The sequence below is a fragment of the Nematolebias whitei genome, chromosome 23 (assembly GCF_014905685.2).
Source record: "Nematolebias whitei isolate Nwh7 chromosome 23, NemWhi1, whole genome shotgun sequence".
NCBI lineage: Eukaryota > Metazoa > Chordata > Actinopteri > Cyprinodontiformes > Rivulidae > Nematolebias > Nematolebias whitei.
Genome location: NC_056520.1, coordinates 6965765 through 6983565, shown reverse-complemented (window position 1 = coordinate 6983565; position 17801 = coordinate 6965765). Strand labels below are relative to the sequence as shown.

The following is a 17801-nucleotide window of genomic DNA, read 5'->3' as shown; positions in this document are numbered from 1 at the left end:
CTATATACACTTATCTATCTATGCATCTATCTATATACACTTATCTAGACTTTTGTCTTTCAACTTAAAATTCAAAGTATGTCGCATCGTAAAATTGTCGTAATTACAAAATATAAAAGTATTAAAAGTTATTTTTGAATTATTTTAGAACTTTATGTTCAGTTGTTTCAGTGTAATTGATCTGTGCTGCAGAGCTGAAGCTGCACAACATCCCTTTGCTGTCCTGCTGCACTTCTCTCCTCTACAATTTACATTTAAATACTTTAACATTTTAAATAAACAATCCATGCTGAATGGATTGTTTGTTTAAAATGTCCGCAAAAGTCGAACTGCGAAGTAGTGAGGAACTACTGTATATCCAGCTCACAAAGTTTACATATATTCATATATAGTGGCAGCCATCTTGGATTCTTCATCTTGGATGTGGCATCCCAATATTTGATGGTAACTTTTCTTATGCCTACATGTAGCCATAGACCCAAACTGGAAAATGGTGCCCCACTTGTTTCTCAATTTATCATGTTCATAACACAAACAGACAGAGGGTATTTCCAATTCTTCCTCTTTGCTCTCCGACAGAGGACGATAAAAACATACAAGCTATTTTGGTTCTGCTGGACAGCTAAATAAAGTTGCATCAGTCAACTGGCTATTCTTCACAATGCCCAACAGGATAAATGTTTCCTGCGCCTTCTAAAAGTTGAAGCACTGGAGAAACGTTTCCGTGTTAGGGTTTAACCGAGGGCTAATCTAACATCTGTAAAAACTTCTGCGCTTTACTGCCACGCTAAAAGACACATTTAAATTTAAAGCAGGTGGCTCGGGAGCATCAAGCCGTCACTTGGTAGTTTACAGTATGCTCCGTTAAGGCCGACAATCCGATCAACGGAACAGGAGCAGGAAGGAGAATGAGGACAAATTCTACGTGGGAAAGGGTTTGAACTGTAAGAATACTCGCTCTGATTTGAGGCTCACATCTGTTGACGGAGCAACACCTGGATGGGAAACTGCACCGTCTGCAATCTGTTAGTACGTGTTCCGCAGAAGCCATGGAGACGGGGCCCAGAGAAAGGCCAACGGCAGGAAAATTATTGTGGCTGTAAAGAAAGTATGTTGAAACAAATCCCAAACCGTCAGAGTAAATAGAGTACAGGGTTATAGTACTGAAACACACCATTGTTCCACAGCTAGACTAAAAATGTCACATGTCTTGGTTTATATACTGAAGTTAACAAAACAAATAAAGCTTTATAATACATCTAATTTATTGCCATCACATCAATGTGTGTGATATCAATATCTCAAAGAACTGACTGTACTGTAATGAACCATAAAGTATTATTGTGCAAATGTTTATAAAGCATTCATGCTATTGAGATACATTTTTTTTCCATACGTTCCTTGGTATGCAACTCATTCCACTTTTTATTTTTTTGTTATTTTAACAGTTTATATATCAAAACATTCAGCTCATTTGGAACACTCCTGCTACGCCTTTTGGTATTTGCACAATTTTCCTTTTTTGAATATTTAGCTTTTTCTGCCATGCTTTCCTCATTGAAAATGAATGGAGCTCTGTTCACGTCCTTCAGACACTGAGCTGTTTTTAACCCATTATTTCTATTTAGACACTGATGTCCCAATATCACTATCGGTATATTGTTTCCTATGTCCCAATGCCAGCATCAGTATATTAATTTTTGTGTCCCAATACCAGTTTTGATATACAGATACTAGTGTCCTGATACCAGTTTTGGTATATTGATACAGTTGTCCTGATACCAATATTGCCATTCAGACACTGGTGTCCCAATATCACTATTGGTATATTCAACTCATTTCAGTATACATGATTGATCCCGAAGGGTAAATTTCATTTCAGTACATCCTACGCATGTATTTACCTATGTTCCAATACCAGCATTATTATATAAATTTTGGTGTCCCAATAACAGTTTTGATTTACAGATAGATACTGGTGTCCTGATACCAATATTGATATACAGATACTGGTGTCCTGATTCCAGTATCAGTGTATTGGTACCTATGTCCCAATACCAGCATCAGTATATCGATGTTGGTGTCCCAATACCAGTTTTGATTTACATATACAAGTGACCAGATACAAATATTGATATACAAATACCGGTGTTCTGATAACAGTATTGGTATTTTGCTACCTGTGTCTCAGTACCAGCATCAGTATATCGATTTTGGTGTCCCAATACCAATTTTGATTTACAGATACTTGTGTCCTGACACCAGTATCGGTGTCAGGACAACACTAGTCATAAATGTGCATTTAGTACATGTTTTGAGTATTTTAATACTCAGAAAACGCATTCATATAGTATTACCTATCACCTTTGGGCGATAAAAATAAACATATAAAGACATGCAACGTTAAACATTTTATAAACTGTGTGCCCTGTGGCTGAGACACAGATATCTGCAGCTATCATGGGACATGGAGGGTGTTTGAAGTCAATTAGAAAATATTGTACTAGTATTATTACAATTTTTTTCATTATTTTGTTCTGGAAAGTGTTACCGGCCATGAAATGTCAGGATGGTACCGCAATGTTTTCACCCAGGCCTAATTCACGCTGATGTAGCTAAGACAATCTGCCATTGAGGCTAAAAGGCAGACTGAACAGGACAACAATGGGCAGTTTTAGGCTCAAACATGCATAAAAGTTTTGCTCAACCAATAAATGATGGTTTATTCGGAGTATGAGCTCTTGTCTTCTGTCTTCAGATGCAGAACCATTTTAAATATTAATTTGTCCCCACTTTAATCAATTGTATGGAACGGGCCTCAAATTCTGAATATGCAATGCAATACGTATATTTTCTTCAAATGATTTGGGTGGCCGGTTTACATATAATGGCAGGGGCCATCTTGGATTTTGACATGGCAACACAATTTTCAAGAGGGACCTTTCTTACACCTAGATACAGCCACACACCAAAACGGAAGCCGATACTTTACGTATTTTTCAAGTTATCCAGCGTTTCCAACTCCCCTCTTTTGCTCCGCAACGGGGGACAAGAAAAGTCATTCTCCTTTACTGCAGTCCCGGTGTAATGCAAGAACACTCAAGCTATTATAAAGCAGACATCTTCCAGTTGGGTGACCAGGACTTTGAACCCCAGCTGTGCCATTTTTCAAAGTTGAAGCAAAATGCTGAAACCTCCACAGCCCTCAAACTGCCTCTGAGTGTGTACTCATTTGTAAGCCGCTTTGGATGAAAGTGTCTTCTAAATAGTAAAATACAGAGTAATGTTCTGTAAACGACATGACAAAGTTCAATTTATGAATAATAGGTGCACCCAAAGAAAGCTCATCTTTTGTCTGTGCCAGCAAAACCTATCTCAACTCCTTTGCATTTTCTTTGGTCTATTTTCTGCACAAGGAAGCAAATGCCTTCAGCTGTTTCCCCCTTCTCTTACGTTTGCTTGCTTCCAGGAAGCAGCGCGGCGCACGGCTTAACTTTTGGGGTCCGTCATGATCCGAAACGAGAACAAAATATGAGCCGTGCGGTCACGCACTGGTGGATTACCTAAACGGCTGAATAAAATTAGCTTTCTCCGGTCCAGTGGGCGCTCGGCTCCTGTGGCTGTCCCTCTCATTACCGCACTTATGTAGAACACTAGCGGAAGCATGCTTTTGCCGAGAACCCCTTCCGATCACCGCCAGCAAGCCCATCGCCGTCTAATATGACAGAGTTTATACCTCCACGTTGTAGGGCATATTAACCATTTGGGACAGAGCGCCATCGTGTAACCGCTTTCATCTGTAATAACCTGAGGTATGACACCGTCATATTTCATCCCCTCTGTGAATCTTAAGTGAATTTACCCACTTTTTTCCTTTTCTTCTTTTGACTCTTTGCCCAAACTCCTTCAACCATCACTCCTTTCTCCTTTCATGCTTATCTCACTTTGTCTTCCCCTCGCTGCAGGGCCTCGACTCATCTGCAGACTTGCCAGGAATGTAGATGGGATCACTCACAGATGTACAATAACTTGAGGGGAATAAATATGCTTTAATTGAGAGAAACGATGCAATATTGATCCCGGGGCCTATGAACCTTTGGCATCGATGGAGTGCTCTGCCGAGGCTGTGACATTTAGAAGGAGCGCGGGCGTGTATTTGAGAGTTAATGTGCGTGATATTAGGGAAAGGTGTCGCTGAGCGCTGTGCCTTGTGAGTTCTGAGAAACTAAAATAACGTGTCTTCTGGAGCGCACTGAGATTTCTGGCTCAAACAAATACACAAGTGTGAACGAGATGTAGTTGGGCGATGTTGTCCTGCCAGAAGAATGACCGCATGAGGGTCAGCCTTCAGGGTTGAACACATTTACAGGTATACCATGCTGTGTAGATTGTGGATGCACAGTTGGGATGTAAAAATTCACAATCAATATATCAGTTTTGTTATTTGATTAAAAAAAAAGTCCATCAGCAGGCATGTTTTTAAAGTGAAGCAGGTGAAATCATACAGAGGGATATTTTGCTGCTTGGTGTTGAATTAAATCTCACATTAGAATTTATTATATCACAGTGGCAAATTGTCACCATCATAGTTGGGCCTTCAGCTAGTACTTCGCATTAAACCAGCATGATCAAGTATAATGTTCCAAACTCTACGAAGTTAGGGTCAGATTATGCAACTCTATTTTTAGTTTCCTAATTCAGGAACACGCAGAACAGGAGGTGTGTTCCTCTTTTTTTATACATCAGGTACATAATCCGACTTGTTGTTAATGTTTTACAGTCACTAACAGCAACAAGAACATGAACACCAACCCAACTCTAAACAGAACCAACAGGGACGACCCATCTGAACACAGGATATGAAAAAGTCCAAACATTTCTGTCACAAGATTACCCAGCAGTCCCTGTGGCTCGCCCAGCTACTTGCATTTAGAGCTGTCATTTCTAACCCATGCCTGACTCCGGCCCGAATTTGGGTTGGCTCGGGCCATAATAATGTGCTGGATGGGCGGGCCAGGTCGGTGTCGGACTTTTGATTGCGTCAGCGGATCAGCCACGATCCAATTATATGGCAACATGGCTCGCCATATAATCACCAGCCGCACGCGGCCATTTCACCTCGAGCTGACCGGCCTTGAAAGAGCTAAAATGAAGTTGAGTTAAGCTTCAGAAGGGACTACCGGTACTGCCAGGAAGCGATCCATCACCCAAATGGACGTTCAGTCACTGCACTCAGCAGACACTCGTGGCTGATGACCCAAACAGGTGAGATCCCAAAGCAGACATGTCAGAGCAGGGTCCGTGTCCGAATAATGCAGAATGAAGGGATTTAATGCGCTTTGACGACCATGAAAGGACAAACACCCCCTCAACTCCGATCTTCTGCCCCTTTTATTCAGCTGCGTGAGTCTGCCGACCATTAATAACTATAAGCAGTTAAAGCTTAATTAAAAATTTGGGGGATTTTTTTCGGGTTTGGACCTGTAATTATTGTTAATTCGTCGGGTCGGGTGGGGTTCGTAAATGATGGCCATGAGCTGGGGCCGGGTCGGGTCGTATTTTTTGGGCCTGAATGCAACTCTACTTGCATTCAAGTACAACATGTAATTGCAATAACTCACACTGAAATTTAACAGTAATCCACATAACTTAGTTTCTGTAAAATACCATCACGCAATGAAACCAAAATACAATTTCAATAATGAAAATTATCGATGTAAACCTAAATGGGATATTTAATCTTCATTTCTAACCTTATTTTTAAAGAGCAATTAGAATTTTAGTGTGAATTTTTTTAACGTACAGGTAGCAGTTGAATATATCACAAAACTTTATGTGGTAAAAACTGACCACAAGCCCAAGGCCTGCCTCCATGTGTCTTGGCTCCACCCACTTTAAATTCATTCAACCTTTATTTAGACAGGCTAATCCCATTATCAGCATTGTGATTGGTTAATCTTCCTGTCAGTTATTAAACAAACTCTTTCTGTAGAGCCTCTGACTGAGCTCCGCCCTCTCGCCTAACAGTGAAGGTCCTGACCAATGAGGAAGAACCTTCAAACAAATTTCTACCTGGCGACACACATTTTAAAGAATCTGATAACTGTATTTTCATGATTTGAAAAGTTTCTTGCTCAACTGAAAAAATTGTTTACAGAAAACATAAAAATAAAAATAAATAAATAAATAAATAAAGATTAAAAAAAGTAACTATATGTGCGTAATTTATGGGCCTTCTCTGAAGGCATAGAAGGCCTTGAGGGTTTGCCAATACCGTATTGTGACTGAGGGGGGTGAATTTTATTGTTTTGTTATTGTTTGTGTATCTAATAGATTTATTTGTGAGTTAGGATACACATCGGCCACATACTGGAGATGCACAGTCCCAATATAAAGGCCATTCCCCGTTCGCAGAGTTCCTGTTTTTAATGGGAACGTCTCTGCAGCTTGGACACCGTGCTTTACTCTGACGCAGCTTGCTCACTTTATTTAGAAGTCCTCACTTGTCTCATTCATCAATTAAAAAAAGAACTGTTTTGCTCAACTTGTTTATTAATCTCAAGACTGTCAGAGAGGACACTACAGAAAGGTCAGAAACTGTCAAACCAATGGGCTCACTGGTTATTTTCTGTCTTAGTTTTATCAAACAAAGAATGTAGAACAACGATTTAGATTAAATCAAGTCTTAGCATTCAGACTCAACTCAGCCTCAGTCCACATGTTCAAACGTTTCAGACGGAAAGGTCACGCTACCAACACTCATAGTAAAGCTGGCTCTAAGCGATTGTTCTCGTCAAACTATTTCCATGGCTCTTTATGCACCGTTAGCTGGAGGTAATGGTGATATCAAAAGGCTAATGTAGTGTGTTGATTGCAAATCAATGAACAAACAGGAGAGAGCTCAAACGGCTGCGGCGTTCTGCAGTCAGAGAATGTAAAATATGCGGAAAGCAACGAGCACGGAAGTCTAAATGTAAACACAGAGGAGAAAAATCCATAAAAAAAGGGTACACATTCTGGTTTGTCCTTGCAAAACTGTTCAAATCAGTGTAGAAGTACTGTAGAGTTGCATCCCTGACCTTCAGCGCATCCCCGCTTTCAAAATTCATGGTTGAGCTGCTGGTGGTTGTTGACTAAAAATGACAAATTCCCTCCTGCTCCCCAAAGGGTCCCAAATCCACGCAGGCAAACAAAACAGATCACAAATGGAGCTACAAGACAAAGCGATTTGGGGAAAAAGAGAAAAAAAAGAATGAATACACGCAATCAATTTAATTAGTGAGACAAGAAACAGCCCATGAGATGCATGAATATCACGGCTTGATGATGCAGAACAGTAGCCAAAAGGGGCTTGCTTCTTAGATTAAAGTGTTTGTTTTGTGAACGCTAAAGCAAATTTGGGAAGGGTTTAGAAAGGCAGTCCCTGTTTGTTCATTGGCTTTATGAAAAGTGGAAAGTGTTTAGCTAATTTGTGATACACGTTCCCCAGTCCGCTCGTGTCGTTGCATCTTTTTTTTCCAAGAAAACCTGCATTTAACGTCAGCGGAGGTCAGGTGAGAGACTCCTACGAGGAGAATTGGAGATTTAGGAGTCAATAAAAATCACAGGGGAGCTCCGCTACGAATTCAATCTAAAGCTAAACAAAATGTCACATATCTATAAAAAAAAAAAAAGAATCAGAGTACGGTTGCAACTGACATGTTATTAATGGGATTACGTCTCTAACGGTTTTGGTCGAGTTCATTCCGAAAAACACGGAAAAACATATTTGACAAAAAAACGTAACACAATTTAATCACCCTGTTGTCAAAGAGTCCTGAGGTTCCAGATCGTACACCGTAACGGTCCTCGGGGGAACAAACCTAAACTGCAGAAAATCTACAGTCAATTATTCCACATCTGCACCACAACAAAGTGAAAGCGGCATACGGTGATGCGTTTGAAACACAGAACTGAACGGGATCTGATGGGTCCCACTGAGAAAGCAGAGAAAAGATCACCCACAAGAACCTGAACAGAGCATTTAATAAAATTATCAATCGTAACGGAGACACCGCATCCATTAGAAGACTAAATGTAAAACGGGTTTCAGGATGAACAGTTTATTTGATTCTTCTTTTCAGTTTCACAACAAGTAAATTGCAAATGGACCACTTATAAAGCACCTTTCTATCTAGTAAAGATACACAAAGTACTTTACACGATCTGTGCCCTCATTTACCTCCACATAGACCTCTATTAGATCTCTACAAAGATGATCTGACTCTGTACAGACTAATCAGGGCTTTAGATCACATTCATACACCAATGGGACACACATTGGTGGCAATGATGGGTTCAGTGTATTGTCCATGGACACTTAAGCATGTGACTGCTGGTGGAATCGAACCCTCAACTCTCCCAATGGAGGACGACCGCTCTAGCCACTCAGCCACAGCTGCCCCGAGTACTCAACAAGAGTACAGGCGCACTGTACACCCGTTGACAATCTATTACGCAGCGATCTATAGCAATGGCCTGGACAAGCAAAGACCTTGTATAACCTTTGACCTTGATTTGCAACTTTAACCATAGAGTTGCGCGGAGGAAAAGTATGTGCAAAAAGTTGTGAATCGGTGGTACACATTTCTATGAAATTTTGATAAATTATCTTGAGTAGATCAGAAGTTATGGGTGGGACAAGCAGAAACCTTGTTTTAAAGTTGACCTTGATCTTGAAGCGGGCATGATGGAAGTGTATGCAAACCACTGTCTAGTGATGATGCATAAGTGTATGAAGTTTCATTATATAATCTTTAGCGGCTCACTAGTTATAGCCTGGAAAAGCAAAGACCTTGTATACAAATTGACCTTGATTTGTGACCTTGTTCTAGAAACAGGTATGATGAAGAGAGTATCCAAACCACTGAAAAGTGATGATACATAAGTGTATGAAGTTCCATTAAATAATCTTGAGTGGATTGCAGGTTATGGTCCGGAAAAGCAAAGAGCTTTTATACAACTTGATCTTGATTTGTGACCTTGATCAGGAAGCGGTCACGATGGTAAGTGTATCTAAACCACTGCCACATCACAGTGATGATGCATAAGTGTATGAAGTTCCATTAAATAATCTTGAGTAGATAAGTTATGGCCTGGAAAAGCAAAGACCATGTATATAACTTGACCTTGATCTTAGAGCTGGGGTGATGAAAACTGTACGCTGCATTCCATCTAGTGGTGATGCATAAGTGTATGAAGTTTCGTTAACTTGTCTTGAGAGAACCAGAAGTCATTGGCAGGACTAGAGAAAGTTTAGGGACAGATGGAGGCTATACCGTAATACGTATGTTCAGTGTTTGTTCGTTGGAACATAAAAGTACACCAAAAAGCACACGCTCTGAATATGTTTTAAGGATGTTAGCTAGTACCTCAACAAACTTTACCTCAGTATCTATAAAACTGATAGATCTGTTGCCAATTTCATTTTGGCTAATGTCAGTTGTCTATTGTTGTCTGTACTTTATATGTTCTGTCTGGAGCAGGTCCCTCTTGTAAATGAGTCCCCGTGGCTCAATGAGGCCGGCCTGTATAAATAAAGGTTGAATGAATGAATGAACTGGAGACGAATTTAATCACCAATCAGTTGGGGAAAAAAAAACACACATCCAATGAATACTTTCTGTAAGATTCATCAAAAAGTGTCTGGTAATTTACAAGATAATTTGCTCACAGACCCACGGAGACAGACAAAACCATTGTCGCCCTGACATGACGGGAGATAAAAGCATAAAACAGTAACATATGGTTTTTACCATTTACTGTCTGTTGTTGCAGCTATCAGGAAATGGAATTTGAAAATCTCCCATTATCCACTATGAAAACTTAATCCAATGAAAACAGCCAGAGAGGCTTTTATCCACCATCAGTTTAAAGCCACAACGATTTGCACCTATTTTCTGATTGCTACCCTTTTACCTCCACGAGCCTGTTGTGTTCACCGCCCGTGACAAATTTACTTCAAAGGAAGCCTCCATCATGACCCATTTTTTCCGTGTCCACCAACAGCTGCAATTCTGTCCAATATGGCACAAAGCTGGAGTTTTCCCACGAGTCCCTGAGCAGCAAAAGCTGCTAAAGCAAACTGAGGAGAACCGGCAGGCAGATTTGGAGCTAATCACCTGAAATGTTGCCGACGTTGTCCATTTGATGATTATATGGACGTTGCTATGAACGAACTGATTAAACACGTGACAGAAGGACAGTAAAAGAAACGTATTGACCGAAGCACTTTGCTTTTCATAGGCAGATGTTAGAAATGAGTCAGGGAGCTCTGCTTTTAGCACTCCTTATGAAAGCCCAAGGTCCATTCACAAGAAAAAGAGGAAACTAAGAACGCAACCAGACTGAAAGTCTTCTGTAAAACTCTGGTTGAAATAGATTAAATTGCATGAGGGGAATTACATTTGAGAGGAAAGTTGGGCTTTAAATCAAACAAAACTCAACTCCCCTCTACTACACTTGGGGGGAAGAAATAATATTTGATGTTTGTGAGAGAAAAGGATGCTACAAAGTTATGAAAAAGTCTTCACACAAACTGAAAAAATATAAAACCATAACCGTTTATTGTTGTCGCTGTTGTCCATTGTTGTCATCATTCTTTGTTGAAATCAGGTCTCTCTTGTAAATGAGTCCTTGAGGCTCAATGGGATTTACCTGTCTAAATAAAGGTTGAATGAATTGTCATCATCAGGCCATGTAGGTAACAGATCCAAGAGATAAACCCAGACCTACCTCTACCCAGCAACAACCTCAAGCACCCTTTGGAGACCCTGAGGTGTTCCCATACCAGAGAAGATACACAATCCCTCCAACAAGTTCTGGGTCAGCCCCATATTCTCTTCCCAGTGTGACACATCGGGGAAAACCTAATGGAGGTAAACCCAGACCCCCCTCTACCCAGCGACAACATCCAGTTTCCTTTGGAGGCCCCAAGGTGTTCCCCAGACCAGAGAAGATACACAATCCCTCCAGCAAGTTCTGGGTCAGTCCCGTGGTCTCTTCCCAGTGGGAAATGTCTGGAAAACCTCCATATGGAGGCGTCTTACTCAGTTGAACCCCCTCAACTGACTCCTTTTGTTGCAGAGGAGCAGCATTTCTACAATCTCCTAACCTTATCTTTAAAGCTGAGTCTGGCCACCCTACAAGGCAAGCTCAGACTGATTGCTTGGATCAAAGATCATACACAAGAATGCAGGCATAGAATGTAGGTTGGAACATAGACAGACCAGTAAATCCAGAACTTTGCCTTTCGACTCAACTCGTTCTTCACCACAGCCAATCAAAGCAACGCCTTCATTAATCAGGACAAGATCCCAATCCATTGATCCATTTCCTGCTTCATCCTACCATCACTCAGGAACAAGACGACCAGATACCTGAACTCCTCCACCTGAGGTAACGACTTCCCCCCGACCTTGAGGGGACATTCCACCATTTTCTAGGCACCAGAAATATTGACTTCTTTATCGAGTTAAAACTAGGGTTGAACAATGCTTGGCAAATGTGCTAATATGCAATAACAATGGTGAATATGGCTTACTCCTTTCTTCCCGTTAAATCACGATTTTAAGACTACAACAGAATCAAGGCCACCTGATTGGACACATGTATGATTGGAATGCAGATAATGAACCATTACAAAATAAAACCAGCCAAGTCCATGTTTTTTGTGTAGTTTTACCCATAGAACGAGTTCAGATTATGCTGACAGGAACCCAAGCTTTCCTCTCCGTGGAGGAGAGCTGGTGCACCGCCGAGCTCACACGATGAGACAAACAACTCAGTCTCACATTTACAGCTCTTTGAGGATCCCCACTGCAAGCAAAGGCCAATTATATAAACTCACACCAAACTTCAAACCCAGAATCTTCCCTGCTTTGAGGCAACAGTGTCTTCATCCTGCTGTGAACTTATAGCTAACATCAAGAGTGTAAAAACAAGACAAAAACTCTCTTCAGCAAGAGATGAACCAGCTTCCTATTGCTTAAAATAAATCCCCAAAAAAAGCAGTAAGAGAAGGATCTGGATCTAAAGCAATCCAAGACATTGCACACGCCAATGACGAATACATAAACTAGGCAGTCGATGCAGGAAATGAAGCGCGTTTCCTTACCTAGTGCCATCTCCACGACGCTCATTTGGCTTTCTGAAGGGAAGAGGATTTTTGGCGGCTTGTCGGTCAGTGGAGCTGTTGAAACACACACACAAAAAAAACAAAACAGTGAGCATTAAATTGCTGCTTGTTCTCCTCGGTTAACTGTCAAAACGTGATTTTTTTTCCTTAAAGACAATCAGAACCGCGTTAATACGAGGGGAACGAACAAATCAAATAATTAAGGAGCGGACAGAGAAGGATCAAAGAATCTGCTTTGGTGCTGATGCAATTTACTGTTTCTGTAAACGATGGCACTGACTGAGAGTGAGAGAGCCTTCATCCGCCGCTATGAAAATAGAGATTAAACGTTATTGTTTAAGTTTTGACTTAACTGTAAAGTTTCACTAATGAATAAACAACAATAATAGAAATATCCTTATGCATGCTCAATAATCCAGGCAGAAAAATCCAACAAAGCTAAGTGAGGTCCTCTGGACGGTTGATTTTTGTTGAAACGTTTCGTCTTTCATCCAAAAGACTTCATCAGTCCGAGGAGCGATAACCAACTCAGTCTTAGAAATAGCGCCTTCACATAGTGGGTCAAGCAGTTTGATGGTGTTCTGATGGTTTCTGGAGTCTGTCCTCTCCCCCACCGACTCGTTTGAGGCAGACATGGTCAAAGTGGTTCAAAACATCCTGATTAATGCTCAGTAATCCAGTAATTTTCTTCCTGGATTACTGAACAACTAATTTCAACCAGGCAGCACAGTGGCGCAACTGGTAGAGCTACTGCCTCTCAGCGAGCAGGTCCTTGGTTCAAACCCCAGTCCAGGGGCCTTTCTGGGTGGAGTTTGCATGTTCTCTCCGTGCATGCGTGGGTTTTCTCCGGGTGCTCCGGTTTCCTCCCACAGTCCAAAAACATGCATGTTAGACTGATTGGTAACTCTAAATTGTCCCTAGGTGTGAGTGAGAGAGTGAATGGTTGTTTGTCTCGTTTGTCTCTATGTGGCCCTGTGATGGACTTGCGACCTGTCCAGGGTGTACCCCACCCCTCGCACAGTGATTGCTGGACATGGGCACCAGCGACCCCCCTGACCCAAAATGGAATAAGTGGGTAAAGATAATGGATGGATGGATAATTTCAACCACCTGTATCCGCAACCTCATTCTTTTGGTCACTACCCATAGCTCATGACCATATATGAGGGTAGGAACGTAGATCGACCGGTAAACAGACAGCTTTACCTTACAGCTCAGCTCCCTCTTCTCCACAATGGACTGGTACAGAATTCACAATACTACAGATGCTGCACCAGTTCGTCTGTCAATCTCACGCTCCATTCTTCCTTCAGTCATGAACAAATGCCTGAGATACTTGAATTCTTCCACTTGAGGCAGAACCTCACCCTCGACCTGAGAAGAGCAATGCACCCTTTTCCGATTGAGGACCATGGCCTCAGATTTGGAGGTGCCGATTCTTACCCCAGCCACTTCACACTCGGCTGTGAACCGCTCAAGTGCGAGCTGGAGATCATGGCGCGATGGCATCAACAGGACTACATCAACTGCAAAGAGCAGAGATGGAATCCTGATGCAACCGAACCGGACTCCCTCTGCCCCCTGGCTGCACCAAGAAATTCTGTCCATAGAATTTATCAACAGAATCGGTGATAACGAGCAGTCCTGGTGGAGTTCAACTCCAACCCTGGAGGGGTCCAACTTACTACCAGCAATGTGAGCCAAACTCTCACACTGCTTGTATAGGGACCACTTGCTACAGGCCCATAAAACAAAAACAAAAACAAAAAATTAAATATCTTCAACAAATCATATTAATTACTCATTGCCTTTACACATAACCCCACTTCAAAAAATCTGATCCCCTTAATACTTTAGGATTTGTGCTTAGGCCTGTCACAATAACAAATTTTGCTGGGCGATTAATTGTATCAGAAATTATCGTGATAAACGATAATATTGATTGAATTTTGACAATAATTGGTCATTATTGTCGAAATTAAGAAGAAATGTTTAATTTGTTTTGCGTGTAGTACTGTTTCTTGACCACTGGATGGCAGTACAAGATTGTTTGAACTGAAGGATGGATAGTGAGAGAGCGAGCAGCGTGTCTCTTTAAGAAAAATGGGAGGGAGGCCCCTTCACGTGACATGGGCTGTCTCTCTTCGGTTCGCAAAATGGCGGACGCTCGGTGTGGTTTGAGCTCTTTAGCATAGCATTTGTCACACAAAGCTTTTAATAAAAAAATCAGTAAACAAGTTCTCAGCTTCTTTTTGCAGAGAAAAACTTTTTACATGAAGGCACGGGTTTAACTGTGAATTTTGGAGCTTCGACCAGACAGAGGTTTTTTCCCCAAGGTCAGCCTGTTATCAATCAACCTTTATTTAGACAGGTAAATCCCATTGAGCCTCGAGAAGTCATTTACAAGAGAGACCTGATTTCAACAAAGAAAGATGACAACAATGGACAACAGCAACAACAATAAACAATTATAAAAAGTCATACTGCAGGTTTTTTTTTACATTTTTTTAATTTTTTTTTTCCATTTTTATTATTCATTCAACCTTTAGTCCCACTGAGCCATGAGGACTCATTTACAAGAGAGACCTGGATTTAAAAAAAATGCAGCATTTGCAGTAGAACTTGAAAATCCGACAGTTCTCCTGTTATTCTGTCAGACCCACCGGGACAAGGCATAATATGAAATAAAGAGATAATAATGAGAAATCCTCATCATCATCTTTCTAATGAAATATGGTTAGATGTGATGTAAGATGTGTCAAACAGGTCTCTTGTAAATGAGTCCTTGCGACTCAATGAGACTTACCTGTATAAATAAAGTTTGAATGAAAGACAGTTTTATTTCATTATTACGTAAAAAAAAAGAAGGCGTTTTTCTTCCTTTTAAGTCATTCTTATAAGTGTATTCTTTCTTTATCCGCAGAAGCTTTGTTGGTCGAGTTTTGGACCATTGCAGAACATTTCTTACAACTGCCTCCAGTAGCACCTGGAGGCAGAAAAGCACGATAAAATTGGAAGTTAGACCATTGATTGGCGAGGAGTTAAAACAGGAAAAAGAAAAATGTGTGGGGCAACAGAAAACTAACCCTGTGCTTCAGTGCCAGTGAAACACAACTGCACTCAATAAAGTAAGAAGAGTGCAGGTTTAAAAATATGTTTGGGCTAAAAATACTGGATACGTATTCTGCTCCGAGGTTTAGGAGAATGTTGAAGCGCATACGAGTAACAACATAAAACATGTTTCATGGAAAATGTCCTACTTTATCAGACTTAATGATACTTCCCTATTTAGCATAGAATAAAGTAGTTTTTTTTTAAATAGTTCAAAAGGTAAATGCGTTGAAACACGTCTCACTGGGAGGAATCCTCAGAGCAAACCAAACACTTGCTGGAGAGATTATATCACTGCTGGTCTAGGGGGAGATCCTCCCAGATGAGCTAACTGTGCAGAAGATGATCTGGGATTATTAGCTTCAGATAATTCTTAATCCTGGAAACATTGATACATACATGAAGAATAGGTGGTTTGTGGGTTGGATGGGTGTTTGCTTGGATGGATGATTGGCTAGTTGGTTGATTGATTAAATAGATTTGCTTGGTTGGATGGATATACTGATGATGGATTAAGAGATTCAATAAAAAGATGGTTATGTTTGAATGAATGGAGGGCTGGCTGGCTTAACAGATGGATGGATGGATGGATGGAACAATGTATGAAAACATGAATAGATGAATGGATGGATAGATACAGTAGGTGAATGAACTGATTGATGGATGATGTTTGGATGGACGTTTGGACGATGGATGGATGGATCACATGGACTGATGAATGGACGATGGAGCAAACGGATGGATGGATGAATGAAAAGATTGATGGATAAGTAGATGGTTGGATGGATGATGGATGAATGGACTGACAGATGGATGAGGGGGCAGACAGATAGGTGGATGGATGAAGGATGAATGGACAGATAAATAAGGGTTGGATGGATGGATGGATGGCTGAATGAATGAACAAATGGATGGATGATGGACAGATGAATGGATGAATGGGCAGACGGATGGATAAAAAGGTGGATGGTTGGATACATGGATTGATGATGGATGGATTGACAGATTAATGGATGGATGGCTGAATGAATGAACAAATGGATGGATGGATGGATGGATGATGAACAGATGGATGGATGAAGGAGCAGACAGATGGATGAATGAACTGATGAATGGACTCTTTGCCTTCCTTAAAGTCCTTTAAAATCCATTAGGACACAGGAAGTGTCCAGGTGTTAAGCATCGAAAGACAAAAATAAATCACTTCCTTTGAAAAAAAAGTCTGGTAGAGTCTAAAGATTTACCGGAGTTACCAGGAAACACCGTTACTTCAAACCTTAATGTCTCAATCAGTCATACAAGTGATGCCACAAAGACGCCAATCTTTATTTGACCACAGCCAAGAGACGCAGTAGATGATTGTTCTTCAACCCAGTTTGTTCTCATAAAATCCAGACGCTCTGCAAACACTTCAGTCATCTCGATCAATAAACTAAAACACCGTCCAATTAATCTGGTTGAATTCCAGTTTCTCTTTCATCATTCCTGAACTTGTTTTTAACTTTTCAATTTAATCTGAGCAGACGCTGCTTCTCGTTGTTTTAAGGAACAGTCACGCCCGAAGAGATGAAGCTTCTTTCCATTTCTAGTATTGAGACAGGATTTGATTTGCAGGTTGCACTTGGTGAGTTGAAATCCCAACAATGGACGGTAATCAGGGGTCACTGGTGCCCCGGCCAGGATTCGACCTGGCGACCTTCTCGCTGAGAGGTGGCAGTTCAACCAACTGCTCAACCATGTTACCCAGCAAGTATGATTTAAATTTAAAATTTAAACCAAAGGTAATAATCTGACCATGACCAGTCAAGACCTGTACAGGGTGTACCCCGCCCCTTCCACAGTGAAGGCTGGACATGGACACCAGTGACCACCGCAACACGAAAAGGAAGAAGCGGGTAAAGACAATGGATGCATGGACTAAAGATAACAAAGTAGGCGAATATACAAGTACTGCATACAATACATTATACATTGTTGACAAAATATTACACAGAAATTTATAAAACTAGCTAGGATGAGCAATATACCCTGAATAACCTTTTACCTTGATTTTCAATCTTGGCTCTAAAGCTGGGGCGAAGAAAACAAATTCACGACTCATTGATTAGTTGTGGTACAAACATGTCTCAAGTTTCGTGAGAATAATCTTACGATCTGACAGGAAAAGACATGTCAACTATGACCTTGATTTGTGAACTTGACCTTGAGGCTGGGTGTGATGAAATGTATGCAACCCTCTATTTAGTGATGATGCGTATGTATCAAGTTTCATTAAAATATCTTGAGCAGATAAAAAGCCATGATTCAGACAAGCAAATACCTTATTTTAACCCTGACCTTGACCTTGGAGTTGGGTGATGAAAAATGTATGTGGTTTTCTGTCTAGTGAGAATTCGTATGTGCATCAAGTTGGGCTAAACGACCTAGAGTAGAACACAAGTTATGGCCCAGGTAAAGGGCTTGTATAAAATTGACCTTAATTTGTCATGTTGACCTTTTAAGCTGGGAAGGTATA

At 40.9% G+C, this 17801-nt stretch overlaps 1 protein-coding gene across 1 annotated transcript in view; it reads right to left on the bottom strand.

The window, feature by feature from the left end:
- The window catches only part of LOC119428779 (interleukin-1 receptor accessory protein-like 1), a 229821-nt gene that overhangs the window by 152264 nt on the left and 59756 nt on the right, over positions 1–17801 (bottom strand). Inside the window, exon 2 of the mRNA XM_037696455.1 lies at positions 12155–12229. Coding sequence (XP_037552383.1) covers positions 12155–12179 — 25 coding nt within the window. The 5' untranslated portion in view covers positions 12180–12229. The remainder of the gene's footprint in view (positions 1–12154; positions 12230–17801) is intronic.